The 18,809-nt window shown below is 36.7% G+C and overlaps 2 protein-coding genes across 2 annotated transcripts in view; one reads left to right on the top strand and one right to left on the bottom strand.

Annotated features, from left to right (window-relative positions):
- The window catches only part of LOC121729075, a 30,764-nt gene extending 24,148 nt beyond the window's left edge, over nt 1–6,616 (top strand). Inside the window, exons 3-5 of the mRNA XM_042117464.1 lie at nt 3,639–3,818; nt 5,496–5,632; nt 6,152–6,616. Coding sequence (XP_041973398.1) covers nt 3,639–3,818; nt 5,496–5,632; nt 6,152–6,397 — 563 coding nt within the window. The 3' untranslated portion in view covers nt 6,398–6,616. The remainder of the gene's footprint in view (nt 1–3,638; nt 3,819–5,495; nt 5,633–6,151) is intronic.
- Nucleotides 6,617–6,928: 312 nt separating this feature from the next.
- Nucleotides 6,929–10,544, bottom strand: LOC121725734. The gene is made up of 5 exons (XM_042112820.1): nt 10,241–10,544; nt 9,959–10,159; nt 9,723–9,872; nt 9,285–9,393; nt 6,929–7,483 (listed from the first exon to the last, which is right to left on the bottom strand). Exons 1-5 carry the CDS (start codon nt 10,400–10,402, stop codon nt 7,071–7,073), a joined length of 1,035 nt encoding a protein of 344 aa, XP_041968754.1. The 5' UTR covers nt 10,403–10,544; the 3' UTR covers nt 6,929–7,070.
- Between the last annotated feature and the right edge of the window lie 8,265 nt (nt 10,545–18,809).

Here is an 18,809-nt window from a genome sequence, read left to right as displayed (position 1 = left end):
AGCACCATGGGTAGAACCTAATATCGCCTTCGAGGTCCATCTAAAGTCCTCGTGCTTATTGCCTTACTGTTTACGGAACCCAGCGCTAATTAAAAGGGCCAACTTTAGCTCCAATGTCATGAACGTAGATGACACGTGACCCGCGCCGAGGGTCACCTCCTATTAACGCAGCTCTAACAGACCTGTGTGAACTGTGAATTGTTATTCAATTATTTAATCGTGTCATTGCCTCTTCGTTACGTGAGGTCGCCGGCGTATCCTTGTCACATTATGTTACACGAAAAACCCGTTGTTAGCGAGTACGTTAAAGATGAACATAACATAAGTACTACAATTTATACAAAGTATTCGTACGTGCTAAGTATCCTTACTAATACTTATCTACTCTAACAAATAAACCTCGATTTTCTCTGGATTACCATAATTCCATTTCCATTTGCTCGACACGTAGAGGTAACTTTTTTATATACGGTATTTATTAAATTGCATAATTTTGAAGTTTTGAAAGATTTTAAGTTTTAAATTTTAGTTAGGTATAAGTAATAGGTACCCTACTAGTTTAATCAAGTTACCTTTAGGCAGGGCCGTAGCTAGGGGGGGGCATAGTGGGGCAATGCCCTACCTTAAAATCACAATGCCCTACCTTAAAAATACCAATAATCGGCCAAGTGCGAGTCGGACCCGCGCACGAAGGGTTATACCGCGCACGTACCGTTATAGAGCAAAAATAGTATGGGACCTACCTACCTACCTAACCCTTAATTATTTTTCTTAACTTTTATTATTATTTATTAAATTACATATATTATTAAGGCCTTTGTGAAAATTTCAAGTGCCTACCTGTTGTCATCATTGATAGTTAAGCAAAAAATGTTAGAAAAATCACGTTTGTTGTATGGGAGCCCTCCTTAATTTTTTTTTTTTTTTTAAACGGGCAAAAGGCCCACCACACATTCCCACCACTGCAACTCCTGTGTCGCCAGGATCAACAGTGGTAACCAACCACGAAAACCCTTTGATATGATCTCAGGGATGCCCGAGGGACAAGCTAAATCTGTCTTGGGACCCGCAACGAAATTAATCAGAAGAAATGTAGGAGGAGTAGGAGATACCAATTTCCCTCCCCAAGCAAAGCGGGAGACAGCCAAATTGTAATGACATTGATGTCCGAACAAAGGGGAAGCACCACGGGAAAAAATTTGGTTATACTTAATACAATATGCCTACTTCATAAAAAAAAAAAATGACATTTATTTATAATGGCAAACTTGTGTTCGGTTGTTTCCAATAGTATTTATGACAAAAACGTTTGAAAGCACGGAAATTCCTTGCGCTGCCTACGAGGTCATCGTAATATACGACTCCAGAGACACATTGGAGGCTGTTTAACAGATCGGTTCTTTCCTCATGCCAGAGACCGCACTCCCAGAGTACGTGATGAGCAGTTTGTACTTGCGGGCTGTCTTCGGTCGAGCACTCGCAAAAAGGAGATGGAACTAACTTAAATCCATGAAGTTTAGCTTTAAAATTACCGTGACCAGTTAGGAATTGTGCCACGCAATGATCTATATCTATCCAATGCATGGCGAGTCGTTCACGAACCGAAGGAAAGAAATTGTACAGGTGACGACCTTTGATCGAGTTATCCCACCGTTCCTGCCACTCGGATATAAGATTTTGTAGTGTAAAGTCTAGTGGTTCAAATAGTCTATTCACTTTATTTCTGTCTCTCATAGTTAAGAAATCAGGGGTCGTAATTTTTTTATTTTTGTAATATAAAGCAGCTCGGCGCTGTATTCCTTCTTAAATATTTAATTTATTTTGTTTTTAGTATTTGTTGTTATAGCGGCAACAGAAATACATAATCTGTGAAAATTTCATTTCTCTAGCTATTACCGTTCTTGAGTTACAGCCTGGAAACAGACGGACAGACATCGAAGTCTCAGTAATAGGGTCCCGTTTTTACCCTTTGGGTACGGAACCCTAAAAAGGAAGACCTAAAGGACTTGCATTACAGGTATTAGACAACAGAAATATACTTTATTCTTATATAAACTATACATTATATAGTTAAGATTTTTATTATACCTTTAAAAACTTTTTGTTCCGTTGGCAGGATTCGAACCCGCGTCCCCCGGATTAAGCTGCCACACCATTGGGCCACAGAGGTCGTCGATAATAATTCTTTGTTCTGTGTATAGATGGCATTTGAATCACGATTACATGAAGCGATGCGTCCATTTAATTATAATCTTAATGAAAAAAAAAGATGTAGTACTGCAGTGTGCGAGTCCACGTTTTCAACTACTGCAATTAATAGGCCTCAAAGACTGTCAATGGGTCACGAAAGAATGGCGGGTATGGTATTTCTGGCCTTTGAAAAAAAAAGAACAAAAAAAGTTGATCTGAACGAAGTTCTTCGCATTTTTAATAATATGGCGAATCGTAGAATTCAGCTGTTTTAAATATTTTATGTTATTTTATTATTAATTATTATTTTAATAAGTTTGCAGAAACAATAATAATCTAAATATATTTTTAGTCGTATCTATTGACTCGTATCACCCAACCCAACAATTAATTATTATTTCCTCACTCTCACTCACACGTGGATCCAGAAGTTTAACCATATTGTTCGCTTGTTCTTCGTAATTGAGGATTTAATAATATGTAGTTCTTAGATATAGTGCTCATGCTTTGTCACAGAATTTTTTTAAGTATCTAAGAATAACTATTGAATGAATTGAATACATCATTGACCTATAGATAAATCAAAACAACAAATACTAAAAACAAAATAAAATCAATATTTAAGGATTCGTGTTTTTTGGCCTTTTTTGCTGCATATTGATATTAATGGCAACAGTAGGCACTGGACATTTTTGCGAAATCACTTAATTAATTAATAATACAATTAAAATAACATTTATATTTAAAGGGGGCTCAATTACAAAAAACACAATTTTGGCCTATTTTTTATCTATAACGGTACGAAACCCTTCGTGCACGAATCCGACTCGCACTTGACCGATTTTTTTTTGCATCCGCCCTACCTGTAACCGACGCTGCCCTACCTCAAATTTGACTCTAGCTACAGCCCTGCCTTTAGGTACCTAAGCTATACAATCAAGAGTTGTATGTCCTATCAAGGTATAGGTTAGGTTAGGTTAAGTTAGGTTATGTCACTTATGGCCGAATAAAGCCGCACGATTTCCGCCGCACGGCGAAAATCGACCGTGTAAATGGCAATTCGACTACGCCGCATGCGGCTAAAGTCGCAAGCCCCAAAGTCGTGCGGCCAATGGCCGCATGCGGCTGGTGACTAAAATCGACCGTGCAAACGCTCAGTCGCAAACGATCGCTTGCTGCGAATACTACTGTTGACTGGTGACTTGCCGGGTGACTAAAATCGATCCGTTAGTCACCCGTGTAAATGGGGTGGCGATTCGACTTGAACAGGCGATTCGACTTGCCGGGTGACTAAAATCGACCCGTTAGTCACCCATGTAAATCGACCATTAGCTTGGCAGTTCCATTCGACACACACATTACTCATTAGTTTGTATTTTTGATAGTATGTATTTATATCTCCTAAGTACCACTATAATCTATATTGTATCTTTGTTTCCACTTTTCAGGGCCCAAAGAGTTCTTCTACCGCGGTCACAACTACTTCTACAGCGGGCACGTGCCGGCGCTGGCCAACAGGAAGGTGGACTGGCTGGACGGCCGCAACATCTGCCGCGAGTACTGCATGGACCTCGTCTCCATGGAGACGCAGGAGGAAAACAATCTAATCTTCAAGCTGATCCAGCAGAGTAAGTATCTTAGACCCGGTTTCGAAAGATTTTGACAGAAGTTCGTCCATTCAACAGCGTTATTGATTGGTTAATATTTTGATGTTAGCCAATCAAAAACGCTAGGAAAAAGATTAACTACTTAAATCAAAAAATACGGACACTGCAGGTACTATCAGAGAAGTCCTAGGCAGATGGCGGACCTAAGTAATTTGGTACGGCGCGGGCAGATCAATTCAGACCGCAACGCGACGAGGCGAGGCGAGGCGCGGCATAAATTTGTATGGATTTGACAGATTTCAATTGCGTGAGATGTCTTGCGAATCTGTCAAATCCATATAAATTTAGAAATGCATATCTACGCGTCGCGTTGCGGTCTGAATCAACCCAAGGTGACGCCGCGTTAAGAGGAGTCCACACCGCCCTTTTTTCCATACAAACGCTGTCCCCTGTTTCCTCCCTGGATAATGCTAGTAGAGTTATAATTTTTTTCCTGAATATCTACGGCCACTAATACAATGTCCCTATGTTTTCTTTTTTTTCATAATTTAATTATTAAATAAGATATGAACGTTCAAAAACCCAAAAAAATGGCCAGATTTTCCGCTGTGTTCAAACGTCCAGAAAACAGATTTGGCTAGATTATACAAAAAAAAGCAAAACATAGGAACACAGCTCAAGCCTTTTTTTAATCTTTAATGAAAAAAGTACTTAAATCGGTTAAGTTTTGGAGAAGGAATCAGGGGACAACGAATCGTTGATTTTCTGGATTTTCTGTAGTTGTCTCTATCGCGTTCTGCGGTATAGGCTTGAAGTAAGGGAGACAGCTATAGATATTACACGATCTTTTTTTTATTTCTCTAGCCCCTGGTGTATCCTCTTAAAGTAAAAAATCGTATTGGATTTGTTTTAGATCGCTTGTTTTATATAAGAGGCCGGGCAAGAAATGGAAAGGGCGTAATTTAAAAACCATAAATATATTTCATATTATAAGCTATACTTAGGCAAATTATAGTGTATGCTTGAACTAATTTAAGTACAGATTTTGGAAGCTTAAATCACTCTCCTCTCCTGTTGGCAAAATTAGAATCCCTGTTTTATAGAGGTATTTTTGATTAATTATTGTGTTATAAAAGTTGACCAATCGTGTTATGCTATGGCTAATTCAAAGATAAAGACATGATGAATACTGACAATGAACTTTAATTTATTAGCTTTAGTAATTGTTGAGAAGAATCGATATCGCTGCAGCCAAATTATCAAGGCGTCACCCCCATCCGACCGATCGAGATCACAGCTAACTTTCAGCTAACATTGAATTGACATAAGCCGACCACATGACGCAGGCCCGTCAACTGTCTAGGAATCAATTTCCTCGATGATACATAACTCATAACGGCCATTCCCAATATTTGATCTATCTCTGGTTTTGCCCTACTAGAGATAGGAATAGCTCATAATTGACATAAAATATATGTCTCTAATGTCTAATGTGAGCTATTCCTATCTCTAGTAGGGCAAAACCAGAGATAGATCAAATATTGGGAACGGCCGTAAGTGGCATCTACCTATAGGTTTAGGTTATCTCAAAGTTAAAAAGTTGGAAAATCTTAAATTGGCACTTCACAGTGTAGTCACAATACGAAATAGGTACTTAAATAAGCAAGTTAACTAAAGCTGCGGTTGTGAACTTTTCAGACGATGTGCCCTACATTTGGACTTCAGGTCGCCTTTGTGATTTCAAGGGTTGCGAGTCTCGCAAGGATCTTGAACCCAAGAACATCCTCGGATGGTTCTGGTCCGCAAACAGGGAAAAGCTGTCGCCAACCAACCAGGTAATCTTTCTTTTTTACCCGACTGCCAGGAGGGTTATGTGTTTGGTTGTAATATTATATGTATCTTGTATGATTGTAATATTCTTTATTACCTTGTATCTCCAAAACCGCTTATTTCTTTTATTGTTACCACTAGCGCCATCTACATGACTATGGTCAAACATGTAGACGAGGACGTCTTAGTCCCAAGTACTTACAAATAACAAATTCAATTCTAAATCGCGAAAGATGTCTCTCACGTTAGGTTAGGATAACTCTTTTTAGATTTATTTCCAAACAGCTAAAGGTGTCCTTCATCACTTCTAAAAAATGTACTCATTGTTAACTTTTAATAATATTATGCTTTTATATGGAGTACCTTAACATTTTAAATAGCAATATAGAGTTGATAGGATTTGCCTTTGTTTTTACCTTCGAAAGCCTTTAAATATCTGTGACTTGTGAGTTGTGACGTGGTTCATGGTTGTGACCCATCAAATAATATGTAACATAATAAAAACCAATAACCAATTATTACAGATCCCCAACGGCTGGGGCTACAACCCGTGGTCTCAGACCGGGCACAAGAAGCAGCGCCAGCCCGACAACGCGGAGTTCGACATCAACGGCACCAGCGAGTCCTGCCTCAGCATCCTTAACAACGTGTACAACGACGGAATCGCGTGGCATGACGTCGCCTGCTACCACGAGAAGCCCATCGTCTGCGAGGACTCCGAGGAGCTCCTCAACTACGTCGCCAGCACCAACCCCGGCATTCGTCTATGAGCCGTACACTTAATCCCGTAACTCCAATTGGTATGGTCACCCCTCATAATAGCACCATATTACCGCACATTCTAGGACTTGCCATACTCATGGTGATCTCTCCCCCCACTGCCCCCTCTGACGTACGGATGTACAGAAGGTAATAGTTTAAGTATTATTATCTAAGTTAACCTAAGAAAAGATTTATATTTGTATATAAAATAAAACACATAAAAATTATAAATCTTTTATTCTAGTTTCAACCATTTTAATCAAGTCTTAACAAAAACAAATATCTTGGTGGGTAAGTTGTGATTAGGTACTTTGTCAAAAATCACAAAAAACTAGCGACGAGCTAATGAACAAATTATAATAATTTATTACATAATAAATCAATAAACTCTATCATAAACATAATGATATCACATAATATTAAGTTAGAAATTTAAAAATTAAATATAAAGTAACAAAAGCCACTATAAAAGTGAATAATGACAAATTAGCAATAAAAATTCTAAACATCTATAAACCAAACTTATAAAAAAAACTTGACTCAAACTTAAGAAAAAACCACAGCCGAACATAGAACCTTTTTTGGAAGTTGGCTAAAAAACGTTAACTGAAATAATACTACCTAGATAAAATTTATAACAAATGTAACATTAACATGAAGGCATATTGTCTGAGTAACGAGTTAGAAATTTAGTTTCTTATTATAAAAACAAGCTCTACCAATAGACTTACGATCATGGTCTTTATACTGTTCACACATTCTTAAATCCCTAGCTTTATTTTTAAGGATATGCAACACGTTATAATTTCTGTCATTGATTAGGATATACCTTTTAGAATACTTTTCTATATCCCCAGGTGTAATACATAAGGCGTAAACGTCGTCGCACATAGCCGTCGAAATACTTATATCAGTTTCTTCGGATGTGTCGCTACGCCTTGTTTCCTGCAATTTACTTTTCAAAGCCTTTATTATTGTAAAGTACTCAATACTTGCAGTCTCTAAAGTGATGTAGGGTATATCTAAATCTGGAAAGCTTGGCTTAAGAAGACATGCTCGATGGTGTCGACGACTGGTGTAGAAGGATGATAGACCTGTAAATGATCTTACTTAAGATTTAAAGAATACAGGCGTTCATTCAGCGAGTAAACTTGTAATTTAATTTTATATTATACTAGCGGTCGCCCGCGGCTCCGCCCGCGTGGATGTCGGTTACCGCTGCAAAAGGCCTACCCAGGAAAGGTTTCCCAGTCATTCCCAGGTCAATTCACAGACTCCGACACTAACATCGACGATGCAGTCATTAGGCTCCGCAGGCTGCACACTGCACAGATTGTCTTCCTCCCGCACGCGTACCCCGCCCCGCCTTGGTGACGCCCACTATCGTAATATTTTAATTTCGCCATAGTTTCAAAACCAAACCTCAAATTTTAACCCATCGATCGTGGAATAACGAGACACAATAGCTTATCCATTGTTATCGCGGCCGGATGCGGCCGCTTAGGGCTTCATGAATCATTCAAAGACCAAAATATATTATCTGAATAAACTGTACTAAGTGATGAAATAATTTATTTTGATAAGGATTAATAGCATGAGTAAGATAAACGCGTTTAAATGTAGTACAAAAAGTCTTCAAGATTTTTTTAAATAAATAAATGGTTATTGTGCCTCACTCGACATAGATAGGTATAGTGTGTTGCGGACTTTTTTGTAGATATATTTTATAAGATAACATTTTAAACTTTCGCATTATAATTAAAACTTTTTAATCGGGAAACGTCGAGAAAAAGTATGTACTCGTAGTAGCATTACTACAAGAATAAGTCGCGTTAAGAGGGCGACTAACCCCAAAAATCAAACATCGTCCTTCTCTCTTCACACTCCCGCCTTTGATATGCCAGGTGAAAAAGAACGACGCGGATTCATCGCCAAATTAGTTTTTTCTCAATAATTCGATAAATATACAACATTTTAAAAATCCGCTAGGTCGATCTCTTAATGTTAGAATTTTATACAATGTGTTAAAATATTAACTTAGTTCACTGCACGGTTATGGCAATAAATGAAAAATTCGTGAAAATTAGATGCATCTTTGTGATTTTTTCTATCGAGAAAATTTTAAGATAGGTATCGTGTTTTTGCTCAGATCAAATTCTCGGAAATATAATATAGTATCTTATTTTAGAAAATGAAACAATTCGGGGCTAATTTTCAAGTATAAAAATTAATTATAAAATCGACACTTTAGGGTTAGTCGCCCCTTTAAGTCCCGATTAAAAAGTTTTAATTATATTTTATTTATTTATTTAAACATTTATTGCACACAAGACACTGTTTATATAAAAAAATGACATAGAAAGACGACACAAAGGCGATTTTATAAGGTCTACAGTTCTAAGTAATTACTTAGAACATTTTATGGTTCTATCTTTTATTGTTTACGTAGCGTACACAAAATAAGTAACTTTTCTGGTTGATTTTACACCTGGCGCCCGAAAAACCCAAATATCTTACGGAACCCTATTTTTTTCCAAAATAAAATGTAGCCTATGTTCAGCAGAAATAATGTAGGATTCCAATGGTAAAAGAATTTTTCAAATCGGTCCAGTAGTTTCGGAGCCTATTCATTTCAAACAAACAAACAAACAAAAAATCAAATCTTTCCTCTTTATAATATTAGTGTAGATATTATTATTAGGTGGAGCAAGGAGTGAGTGGTGCGTACAGAGACCCAACACTGACAGATCAATGACTAGACGGGTAGATTGAGATAGTAGTGATTTACACATTTTTCAACAAGAAACCATAAAGCGGTCTAAACATGATATAGAAGGTAATGCTTAGGTGGTAATAATATACCATATTATGTATAATTGTCTAATAGACAAGTACCTGTGATATAGGCTTCGCTGTCTTGATCTAAGAAACCTGGCCACTGATCAAGTTCCTCAATCAAATTGATTTTACCCTTAGCATGATATATAATAAGGTCTCCTAAAACCTAAAAATAATATTTTTACCTTAACACATTTAATTAAGTATTCATGTATACAAATTTCATTATTTTAAATAACAAGATAGCTATTTCAGACTGTGCTAAAATAATGAGCGCCATCTGTTAGCATTATTATACTAAATTCTAGGTGTATTATAATGGTTAGTACAGTTACAGACTTATTCAAGAAGTCTGTAAAATAGGTACTTTAATCATCTAATTACCTCCTTAGGTACCTATATATTGAAAAATATTTTTATAGAAATGGTACAATATTTTTCTTAGAAGCAAACATTGTAGATCTTTTAATTATTATGAATATTGAGTAAACTTACAATCTCATTGTGCTTGGTTGTTAAAATGGCAATGGGATGGAACACAGTTTTAATAGCATTATTTAGAAGTGACTGAGCACGTTCTACAGATCCTTGAGTCCAGTGAGTTCTTCTTTTACTGGTGACATTGCAGTCTTCTACACATAAGATCTGCAATATAATATGATTTCATGAAGTATAGGTATGATAAGTATTCTACATAAATTGCTGAAGTAATAATAATTATTAGTTATTACCTTATCCATGGGGACCACACCATGAACACTTGCCTCAAATACTTTTGATGGATACTTTTTATACTCAGATGGCAGATCTATTAGAACAGTTTTATCATTTGGTCGTACGAATATTCCAAAATCTACTAACCAAATCAAAAATTGGGTCTGCATGTTTACAATACCTCGACTCCACTTATTTTTCCACATCACTAAAACATACTGAGGAAAATACTTATTAAAATTCTGTTGACGATATAAGTAAGTAATACATTTAAAGCAATGGAATCAATGAAAACTTACTTGGCCGTGATTAACGTCAGACATAAAATTTTTTTGAACACCTTTGGTTCTTGCTTCTTCTGCATCTTCAGCTGGTTCATACGTCTCATTTACAGAGTAATTATTGTCAGAGACACAAAAGAACGAAAATGGATTTGTGAATGTTGTTACCTTTACATTCATTTTGGTTTATTATACTTAACGCAAAAGTAAAAAATAATAACACTAAGTTTAGTAGTAAACAACTTTCCAGCTTACTGGAAATAAAGATGGTTCTTTTAATTTTAGCAATAATTGTGGGTATTTACTATTTACACATAAAATAACATTGTACCTACTTCACGCACCGAGCAGGTACCTAGTTCAAATTTCAAAAACAAATCGATATTCAATCAATAGAAAATTCCACCAATCAAATCGCTTTGTCTGAAAATGTAAAAAGTCAGATGTCACATTTGACACTGCACATTTTTTAAACGCGAGATGACAGTAGATATAGCATAAAGCATTTGCTCCTTACCTAGCTATAGTCCGTCAAGAAAGTAAAGAAATTAAAAAGTGGCAACATCGTAGTGTCATCCCTTTTTTTCTTAGATTGATTTGAAAGGGATGACACTACGATGTTGCCACTTTTTAATTTCTTTACTGTCTTAACAGAATATAAATAACACTTGAATCCTGATTCCTGAGTTACTGACTCCTGAGTCCTGACTCCGTCCTGATAGTCCATGGACAGTCCTGACCCCAGCTGAGTTCTGAACTTCTGACACCTACAGCTTACTGCATTACCACCAGATTACACAGTTTACAACCTTTTAAAAGCAGTTTACGTCCAGGGTTGATTGATCAAGTCTGGAGTCTGGAACTCTGAACTTTGGAACCCTGGACTCTGAAAACCTAACATTGAATAATAATAATTCTATTGACTCAGAAATAGGCAAACTTTTCTTTCTCGAATATACCATCAAAGAAATCCTACGTCATTTGATAGGGTTATGTCAATTCAATGTTAGCTGTGGGCTGTGGCCTGTGGCCTGTGATCGGTCGGATGGGTTTGACTTAACGCGACCAAATTATATACTTAGGTCCGCCATCTGTCTAGGAATCAATTTCTCTGCTAGTACTTGAACGAAGAAGAAGAACGCGCGTTCGGCGTAAATCTGAAGGCTAGACAGAACGATATATTTTGACCTTGATTTGACCTCGACACTTTTTTATTAGTACCTGCAGGTTAGGGGCAGAGGGCGTTGATAGTAAGTATTCCTGTGCGTCAACGAGATGGATATTTTTTTAAAATTAGCATAAGTTAATATTGTTATTTTCCACTTTTTTGGTAAAAGGTGGCCCCGTGCGAGTTTCTTACGCCGGTTCTTCTCGCTGGGGTTGTCACCATGTAGACTTTCTGAGAACATTTGGTTCAAATTTATTCAGAAATAAAACAATTTTTATATTTTTATTAGGCATTTATTTTATTTTATTTTATTTTACTTTAAGGGTGGGTTGCACCAATTTACTTTAACTAAAACTGTAACTTTAACTACAATGCAAAATGTCAAATCCTTGGTTAAAGTTAAAAATGGACGCCATCAAGAGTCAAGACGCTATATTTAACCATAACCATAGAGCTCGACAAGGCTTTAAGGTTGGGTTGCACCAGAGGCGTGGTTAAAGTTAAAGTTATGGTTATAGTTAAATATGGCGTCCTTTAGCTTTAACTTTAACCGGAGAAATTCACAGATGTCTGTTACGTTTTTTTTTTATTGAAGCTACATGTAACGGGTTACGGGATTGAAGGTATAAAAAATTGAATTATCCGTAAAAATTGTCAGGAAAAATATAACACTGTAAAACATAGTAAATTTTCAGATATACGTATGAGCGGAGGTTAAATAATATGGCGTCCAAGACGCCATATTTAACTTTAACCAAAGATTTGACATTTTGCACTGTAGTTGTTGTTAAAGTAAAAGTTACATTTATAGATTAAGTTAGTTGGTGCAACCCAAAAATGCACGTAGCGAAAAAAGGAACTGACGCTGTCATCCATGGAATTAATATATACTACGTCGTAGTATAATATATTAATTCCATGCTGTCATCATACAAAAACGCTATTTTTGACAGTTCTCCTTTACCAGCTGCAGCGCCCCCGCCTACGTTCTTATAAAGCTTTCTCGGACCAGCAACGTCTTCTGTCAAATTCTGTGGTCAAAGTTAAGGTTAAAGTTAAATTAGCCTTAACTTAGTTTTTTATTATTCGTAGCCTTAAGAGCCCATATGACCCTAACTTGACTACATACTTTAACCTAGATCTCAAAATCTGTAAGGTCTAGAAAACTGATTTTTTGACACAAGTAACTTCAGTCCATAAAGATTAAATGCTCAAGACGAAAACACGATTACTCAAAAAACGCTCGATAGTTTCTTTTTTACAAAAAACCTTGTTTTAGACACATTTTTGCTTGGATCTTCGAAGTTTGCTGTTTTTCTTTAATATTTTTTAATATCTAAAAAGGTATTGATAAAACCTAAAGTTGCTCAAAGCACTTTTTTCATAATCATTATAGTTCGTCTTTTATTCAAGTAAAACTAACTCGGCGATGATTCCGCGCCGTCTTTTTCACCTGGCATATGAAAGACGGGCGTGAGTGTGAAGAGAGAAGGACGATGTTTGATTTTTAGAGTCAGGTGAGCTCTTAACTATAACCATAATTGACCATTTAATCTTTAACTTTAACCTCTGGTGCAACCCAACCCAAATAAACAGCGACGCATTCTTAGTATTCCTGGGCGTCAATAGATGGCGTTTTTTAATAATTTTTTTACCGTATAATATTATTATGTATTACAGGTTTTTCGAACATAAGAAATAACTTTGTTCCATTCGGGTGTCCCTTGACACCTCTCAAGTTTTTTATTATAATAAATAATAATATGTAAACTGCCAGATTTGAGATGAATCCGCGCCACAAAACAAGTCTCGCTCACTCGCTCGCGGCTCAGCTGCAATCGCGTTGTTGAACTGTTTGTTATTACTTTTTACAGATTTGTTTTACCTTAGAGGAGCTTTCAAGTACATGACGACGGTCTACCAAAATTTGAAGGCAAATTAATAATTATAGTAATATCACAGTAATATGTATAGGTAAATGTATATTATAGTCCTCAGTTTTTCCGTAGGACTTCCTTCCTTTGTGTCGTAGTCTATACTATACTTCACTTGTACAACTAAAGTGATATCTATTGACGACCTCTGTGGCTCAGTGGGTGGGCTGTCGGTAGCTCAAGCCGGGGGTCGCGACTCGCGGGTTCGAATCCCGCTGACGGAACAAAAAGTTTTCAAAGTTCCTGGGTCATGGTATGTGTGAATTATATACCTACAAGGGCGGACCCAGCTTTTGCGTCAGGGGGGGTCACAATATAGTCGTGGTCAAGACACAAGAATTTTGATTATAATAGATAAAAGTATGTAAGTATATTGAAATAACAAAATCAATTTTTCTTTTTTTTACGTCTTAAATAAAATTTATAAAATCAGTATGTTTAACAATAATTTTACTTAGTGGTTCACGGTTCACCTAGGACCTGGACCCAGCCCCTGGACCCCCATGATGGACCGCCCTTGATATCATTTAATATAATAAAAATCTTAAATATTATATACAGTATAGTATAAACGTATTAAATATATTTCCGATGTCTGGTACCAGTCCTTCAGGTACTTAGCACGGGGCCAGACTGACGTGGTGTCACGCGTCAAGCGTCCATAGATATTATTACTATTATTATTGGTACACTGCTACATCAGTGTCATATGTGTGGTGTACTGAGTTATTTACGACTAGGGACTATGACTGTAACAGTTTTACTTTACGACTATCCTAAATCCTTGTATAGTATTGACACTAGATGGCATTATGTGGACAACTGGACATGGCAAAGTTGCGGTGCGGTGCTGGGTGCACCGTCCGTCACACAGCACACTGGTTACTGTGTACGGTGGTACGGTCAAACATCTCTAGAATCCCTGAGAGTAATAATAAGAACTTATCTATAAATAAGTACAGTATGTTAACAAAACTTCCGAATGCAATTTTAAAAATTCCGATGTCTCAAAAGTAAGTTAGTTTTGAATTCTTTTAACAGAAGTCGGTTAAAAATATATAATTAGTTAACCAAGCAACTTTTTATAACCTATAATATGGAAACTCATGAAAACTGCTAATTAGGTGTCAAGTTAAGTTATTTCTGTTTGTTATACTTTGTACAAGATTTAATTTTGAGTGCGTACGGCCGACGGCGTACCAACAATAAGGCAAAGAGCCTACCGCCTTTTGGGCATGGCAGTCTGTAACCTATAGAGTTCAAAGATAAAAAATACATTTAAATGAGCTCACGTTTTACCTGTTGCCTTAGATTCGAGATATGAAACATTTCTAATAATGACTACATGGTTATGCTCTTCATACTTCTTTATGATTAAACATTATGAGACTTTTGAGTTTTGAGCCATCGTAGTCAAAAACGATGCTTTCTTTATTCTTGTCAAGGCATTTTGAAATTTTAGGGAATTATGAGAGAGAATATGAGACGGTCGTCGCCCAATAATTTATTGTGAAGCTTATCATTGCGCTTGTCGCTGAAACCCCGTAATCCAATCGGGTTCAGTGGCCAATCATGCGGAGATTATGTTCGCGACAAACATTGGCCGCCAGCCAGACCGGCGCGTCTGATGGTGGCCACGTAAAAAGAATCGCAGAGAAACATTTAAAGTAACTAATATCGTTTCTTGCGGGGCTGCAGCGGACGCCGCCGGCTTTGAGTTGGAAGCCAAGAGCGCACGGCGCTACTGCAGCGAGTTGGCCCCGAGCCAGTTCCGTAGATGGTACGGGGAGACAGCAGTAGCATTTCGAATTTTTGAGGAATGCTAAACGAGCGGAGTATTGTATGATGGTAAGCGATTGATGTCATTTGTGTACGACAACAGCAGATTAGCAGAATTAAGCTTCACGTACAGTAAGACGTGGTGCAACGGGGCGGGTAACATAAATATTTTTACCGACTTCAAAAAAGGAAGATATCAAATCGACCCGTAGGTATGTAATAATATTTCTTGAACTGCCCAGTTTTCGTATAATATTATGTTAGTTATAATATTATGTTAGCTATAACAACACAATCAGCGAAGCCAGATTTTTTTAGTGCTAAGTCAGGACTTTGAAACTTTCTGAGTGAAAAAGCGGGATTCTTCAGTCAAAAGCGGGACAACGAAAAAAACAGTATAAAATCAAAAGTTTTTTGAATTTTATCTATAAATTGGCGTTAAAATTACGTTTACGTGACAATAGATAGCTAAAGTAGCCAAAGAAAATCCCCCCTCTACCTCCCCAGTCCCCACACTCTTATCTTCATTACGCACCTTTTTTCTCAGCACGCTGCGCGTACGTTCGGACTTTCCCCGAAAAGCGGGACTGAGCCTGTCCCGCGCGGGACATTTAATTTTGATGAAAAAATCGGGACGTCCCGCCAAATCGGGACGTCTGGCAACGCTGAACACAATATAGGTACAAACAATAGTTGGTAACAGCATCTGAACTAAATAAGTATGTGCTAACTGCGTTGCCTTAATTTCAAAAGTGTAAGTACCTATAAAATATGTATGTTTTATGTTTGTGTTCGCATTTCTCCGGAACTTAAAGTCCGATTTAAGTACTTACTTAATTCTTTTTTTGTTGTACTAATGTTTTGTTCAACTTAGGGAATAAGTACTGCAAGTTTCATCAAAATCGGTTCAGTTTTTGGAGTAATTTTAATTTTCAATTACGTACAATTTTGAAGTCGGTTTTATAAATATACTAGATGTCCCGCGCGGCTTCACCCGCGTAAATTAGGAATTTTACGGAAACCGTACATTTTCCCATTAAAAATAGATTATGTCCCTACTCCCTTCACTTGGTCTACTCTATATCTGTGCCAATTATTGCCATAAAAATTGCTCCAGTAGTTCGTAATCCATACTTATATTATAAATGCGAAAGTATCTCTGTCTGTCTGTCTGTCTTGCTTTCACGCCAAAACTACTGAACCGATTGCAATGAAATTTTGTATACAGTTATTCTAGAGTCTGAGAAAGGACATAGGCTACATTTTGATGTGGGAAAATATCTTATTTCCATGAAAATATCGATGAAAATGAATTCGCATTGCGCGTGGCCAGCGCTCATCCCGGGGGTCCTGGGTTCGAGTCCCGCAGGCGGAACAAAAAGTTTTCAATGTTCCTGGGTCTTGGATGTGTATTAAAATAAAATTTCCAAAATCTTAGACATATTTTATGTATAATATTATAAAAAATCCAGAAATAAATCCATGCAATTAACATTTTAGTTCTAATACGATTCAACAGATGGCGTTTTATTTTTTACTTTATTGTAACATAGAACTAATCATACTTACTAGTTAGTATGTTTTTGTTTATAGTTTTTAATACGTTCGAATATTATGTTTAATAATATAATCACTTGGTATAATAATAATCAATCTATCTTATCTTATAGAACTCCTACTGCATTTCTAATATATGTGACAAGTTGACAACAGAAGGCGCTCTAAAATAAAGGAGTTCGAGTGTACCGTGTTGGCCTATATTCCATCCAGAAAATATATCAATGCAATCAACATTTTAATTCTAATATATGAAAACAGATGGTGTTTTATTTTTTACTTTATTATTGTAACAGAACTAATCATAGCTACTTTACTATATAATATTGTTTTTATTCATAACTAGCTGTTGCCCGCGACTTCGTCCGCGTGGACTTTAGTTTATAGCGCGCGGTGTCAACAAAATTTGTGTCAAATTTAAAAACTTTTTAAAACCCTGGTAAGTGATACCCCTCTTAGGGCCGCGCTACACCGGGATGGCAGCGCTGAAAGTGCTCGCCTCGCCGCTGCCATTCCGGTGTAGCGCGGCCCTTAATTAAGGGCCGCGCTACACCGGAATTGATTAATTAATCAAAATACCCAAAAACAGCTGTGCAGTGTGCACATAATCTATACTAATATTATAAATGCGAAAGTATCTCTGTCTGTCTGTCTGTCTGTCACTCTCGCTTTCACGCCAAACGCCAAAAGTATCTCTGTCTGTGTTTCTGTCTGTCTGTCAGTCTCGCTTTCACGCCAAACGCCAAAACTACCTAACCGATTGTAATGAAATTTTGTATACAGATAGTCTAAAGCCTGAGAATGGACATAGGCTACTTTTAAGGGGGTGAAAATGCGTAAATTTGTTCATATTAAGTTAGTTCCAACAATTCATAATAGATGGCGCCGTGCGTCTTCTACATCGCGCTGACGCTTGCTCAAAAGTCTTTCTATAAGACGTGGTATCATCTTACATTTAAGTTTCGATTTTTTTCGATTGTTATATCTATTCTACGGTATTAAATAACTCAGTACTTTATCTGTGCAGTGATGTAACCTTAAATCTATCAATGATAAATAGTTTATGGGTAAAGTTGTGTAATTGGAGGGCTAAATAAGCTTTAAAATTTGGCATAAAATATAAAGTTTAATATAAAAAAATGAAATACTTATTGTGTGCACACTGCACAGCTGTATTGATTTAAGGGGTACCAGGGTTTTTTTATACCTAAAAGCTTTTGACACCAATTTTGTTGACATCGCGCGCTATAAACTGAAGTCCACGCGGACGAAGTCGCGGGCAACAGCTAGTATGTTATAAAGCAATAGTCGATCAACTAAAAAATGTAACTATTGTAAAAAAATGTAACTAAAAATGTAGTTATTCGGAGAAGTATTAAAGGAACTTATAATTTAAATTCCTTTAAAAACGTAACTGAGATGATGTTGTTAGTAATGTATAACATGTTATAAAATATGTACATTCATTGACCATTCATAAAATATCAAAAACTAGCGGTACTACGGAACCTTATATTGCGCGTGGCCCGACACGCACTTGGCCGGTTTTGACTTTATTTTCTCTAAATTGTATATTCTTATACGTGTCACCATCGTTTTTACGAGGAAAGCACAAAAACAAAGGAAGAAACTAAATAGTTGATTCAAAGCGCTGTCCCAAAATCTCAGATTTATTTTTTCAAATTATCCGTTTCGGTTATGGTTTTTAATAAAATGAGTTACATATTTACAATCTACTATTAATGGTCTACTTTGCTGTATATAAATTATTTTAATCAACTATGGGTTTTTTTTGGGCATTCACCTTTTGTTGACACCACGCGCTATAAACTAAAGTCCACGCGGACAAAGTCGCGGGCAACAGCTAGTTATATTATATCACTTAAAACGCGGGTAACACCGCGGGGCAAAGCTAGTAACTTATAATATGTTTTTAAAATAAAACCGGCCAAGTGCGAGTTGGACTCACCCATGAAGGGTTCCGCAGCAGCAATTAGTTTTATTTTTATGAAATTATAAGGTTTTTGATTTATTTTTATATCTTACTTGATTTAATGAAAGTTAAATTAAGGTTTACCATTTATGAAGTAAGTAAGTATAAAAAACTATTTGCTACGGGGGGGGGGGGGACACACACACATTTTGCCAC

The sequence above is a fragment of the Aricia agestis genome, chromosome 1 (assembly GCF_905147365.1).
Source record: "Aricia agestis chromosome 1, ilAriAges1.1, whole genome shotgun sequence".
Taxonomy (NCBI): Eukaryota; Metazoa; Arthropoda; class Insecta; order Lepidoptera; family Lycaenidae; genus Aricia; species Aricia agestis.
Note: the sequence above shows the minus strand (reverse complement) of the source record. Positions and strands in the feature narration are given on the sequence as shown.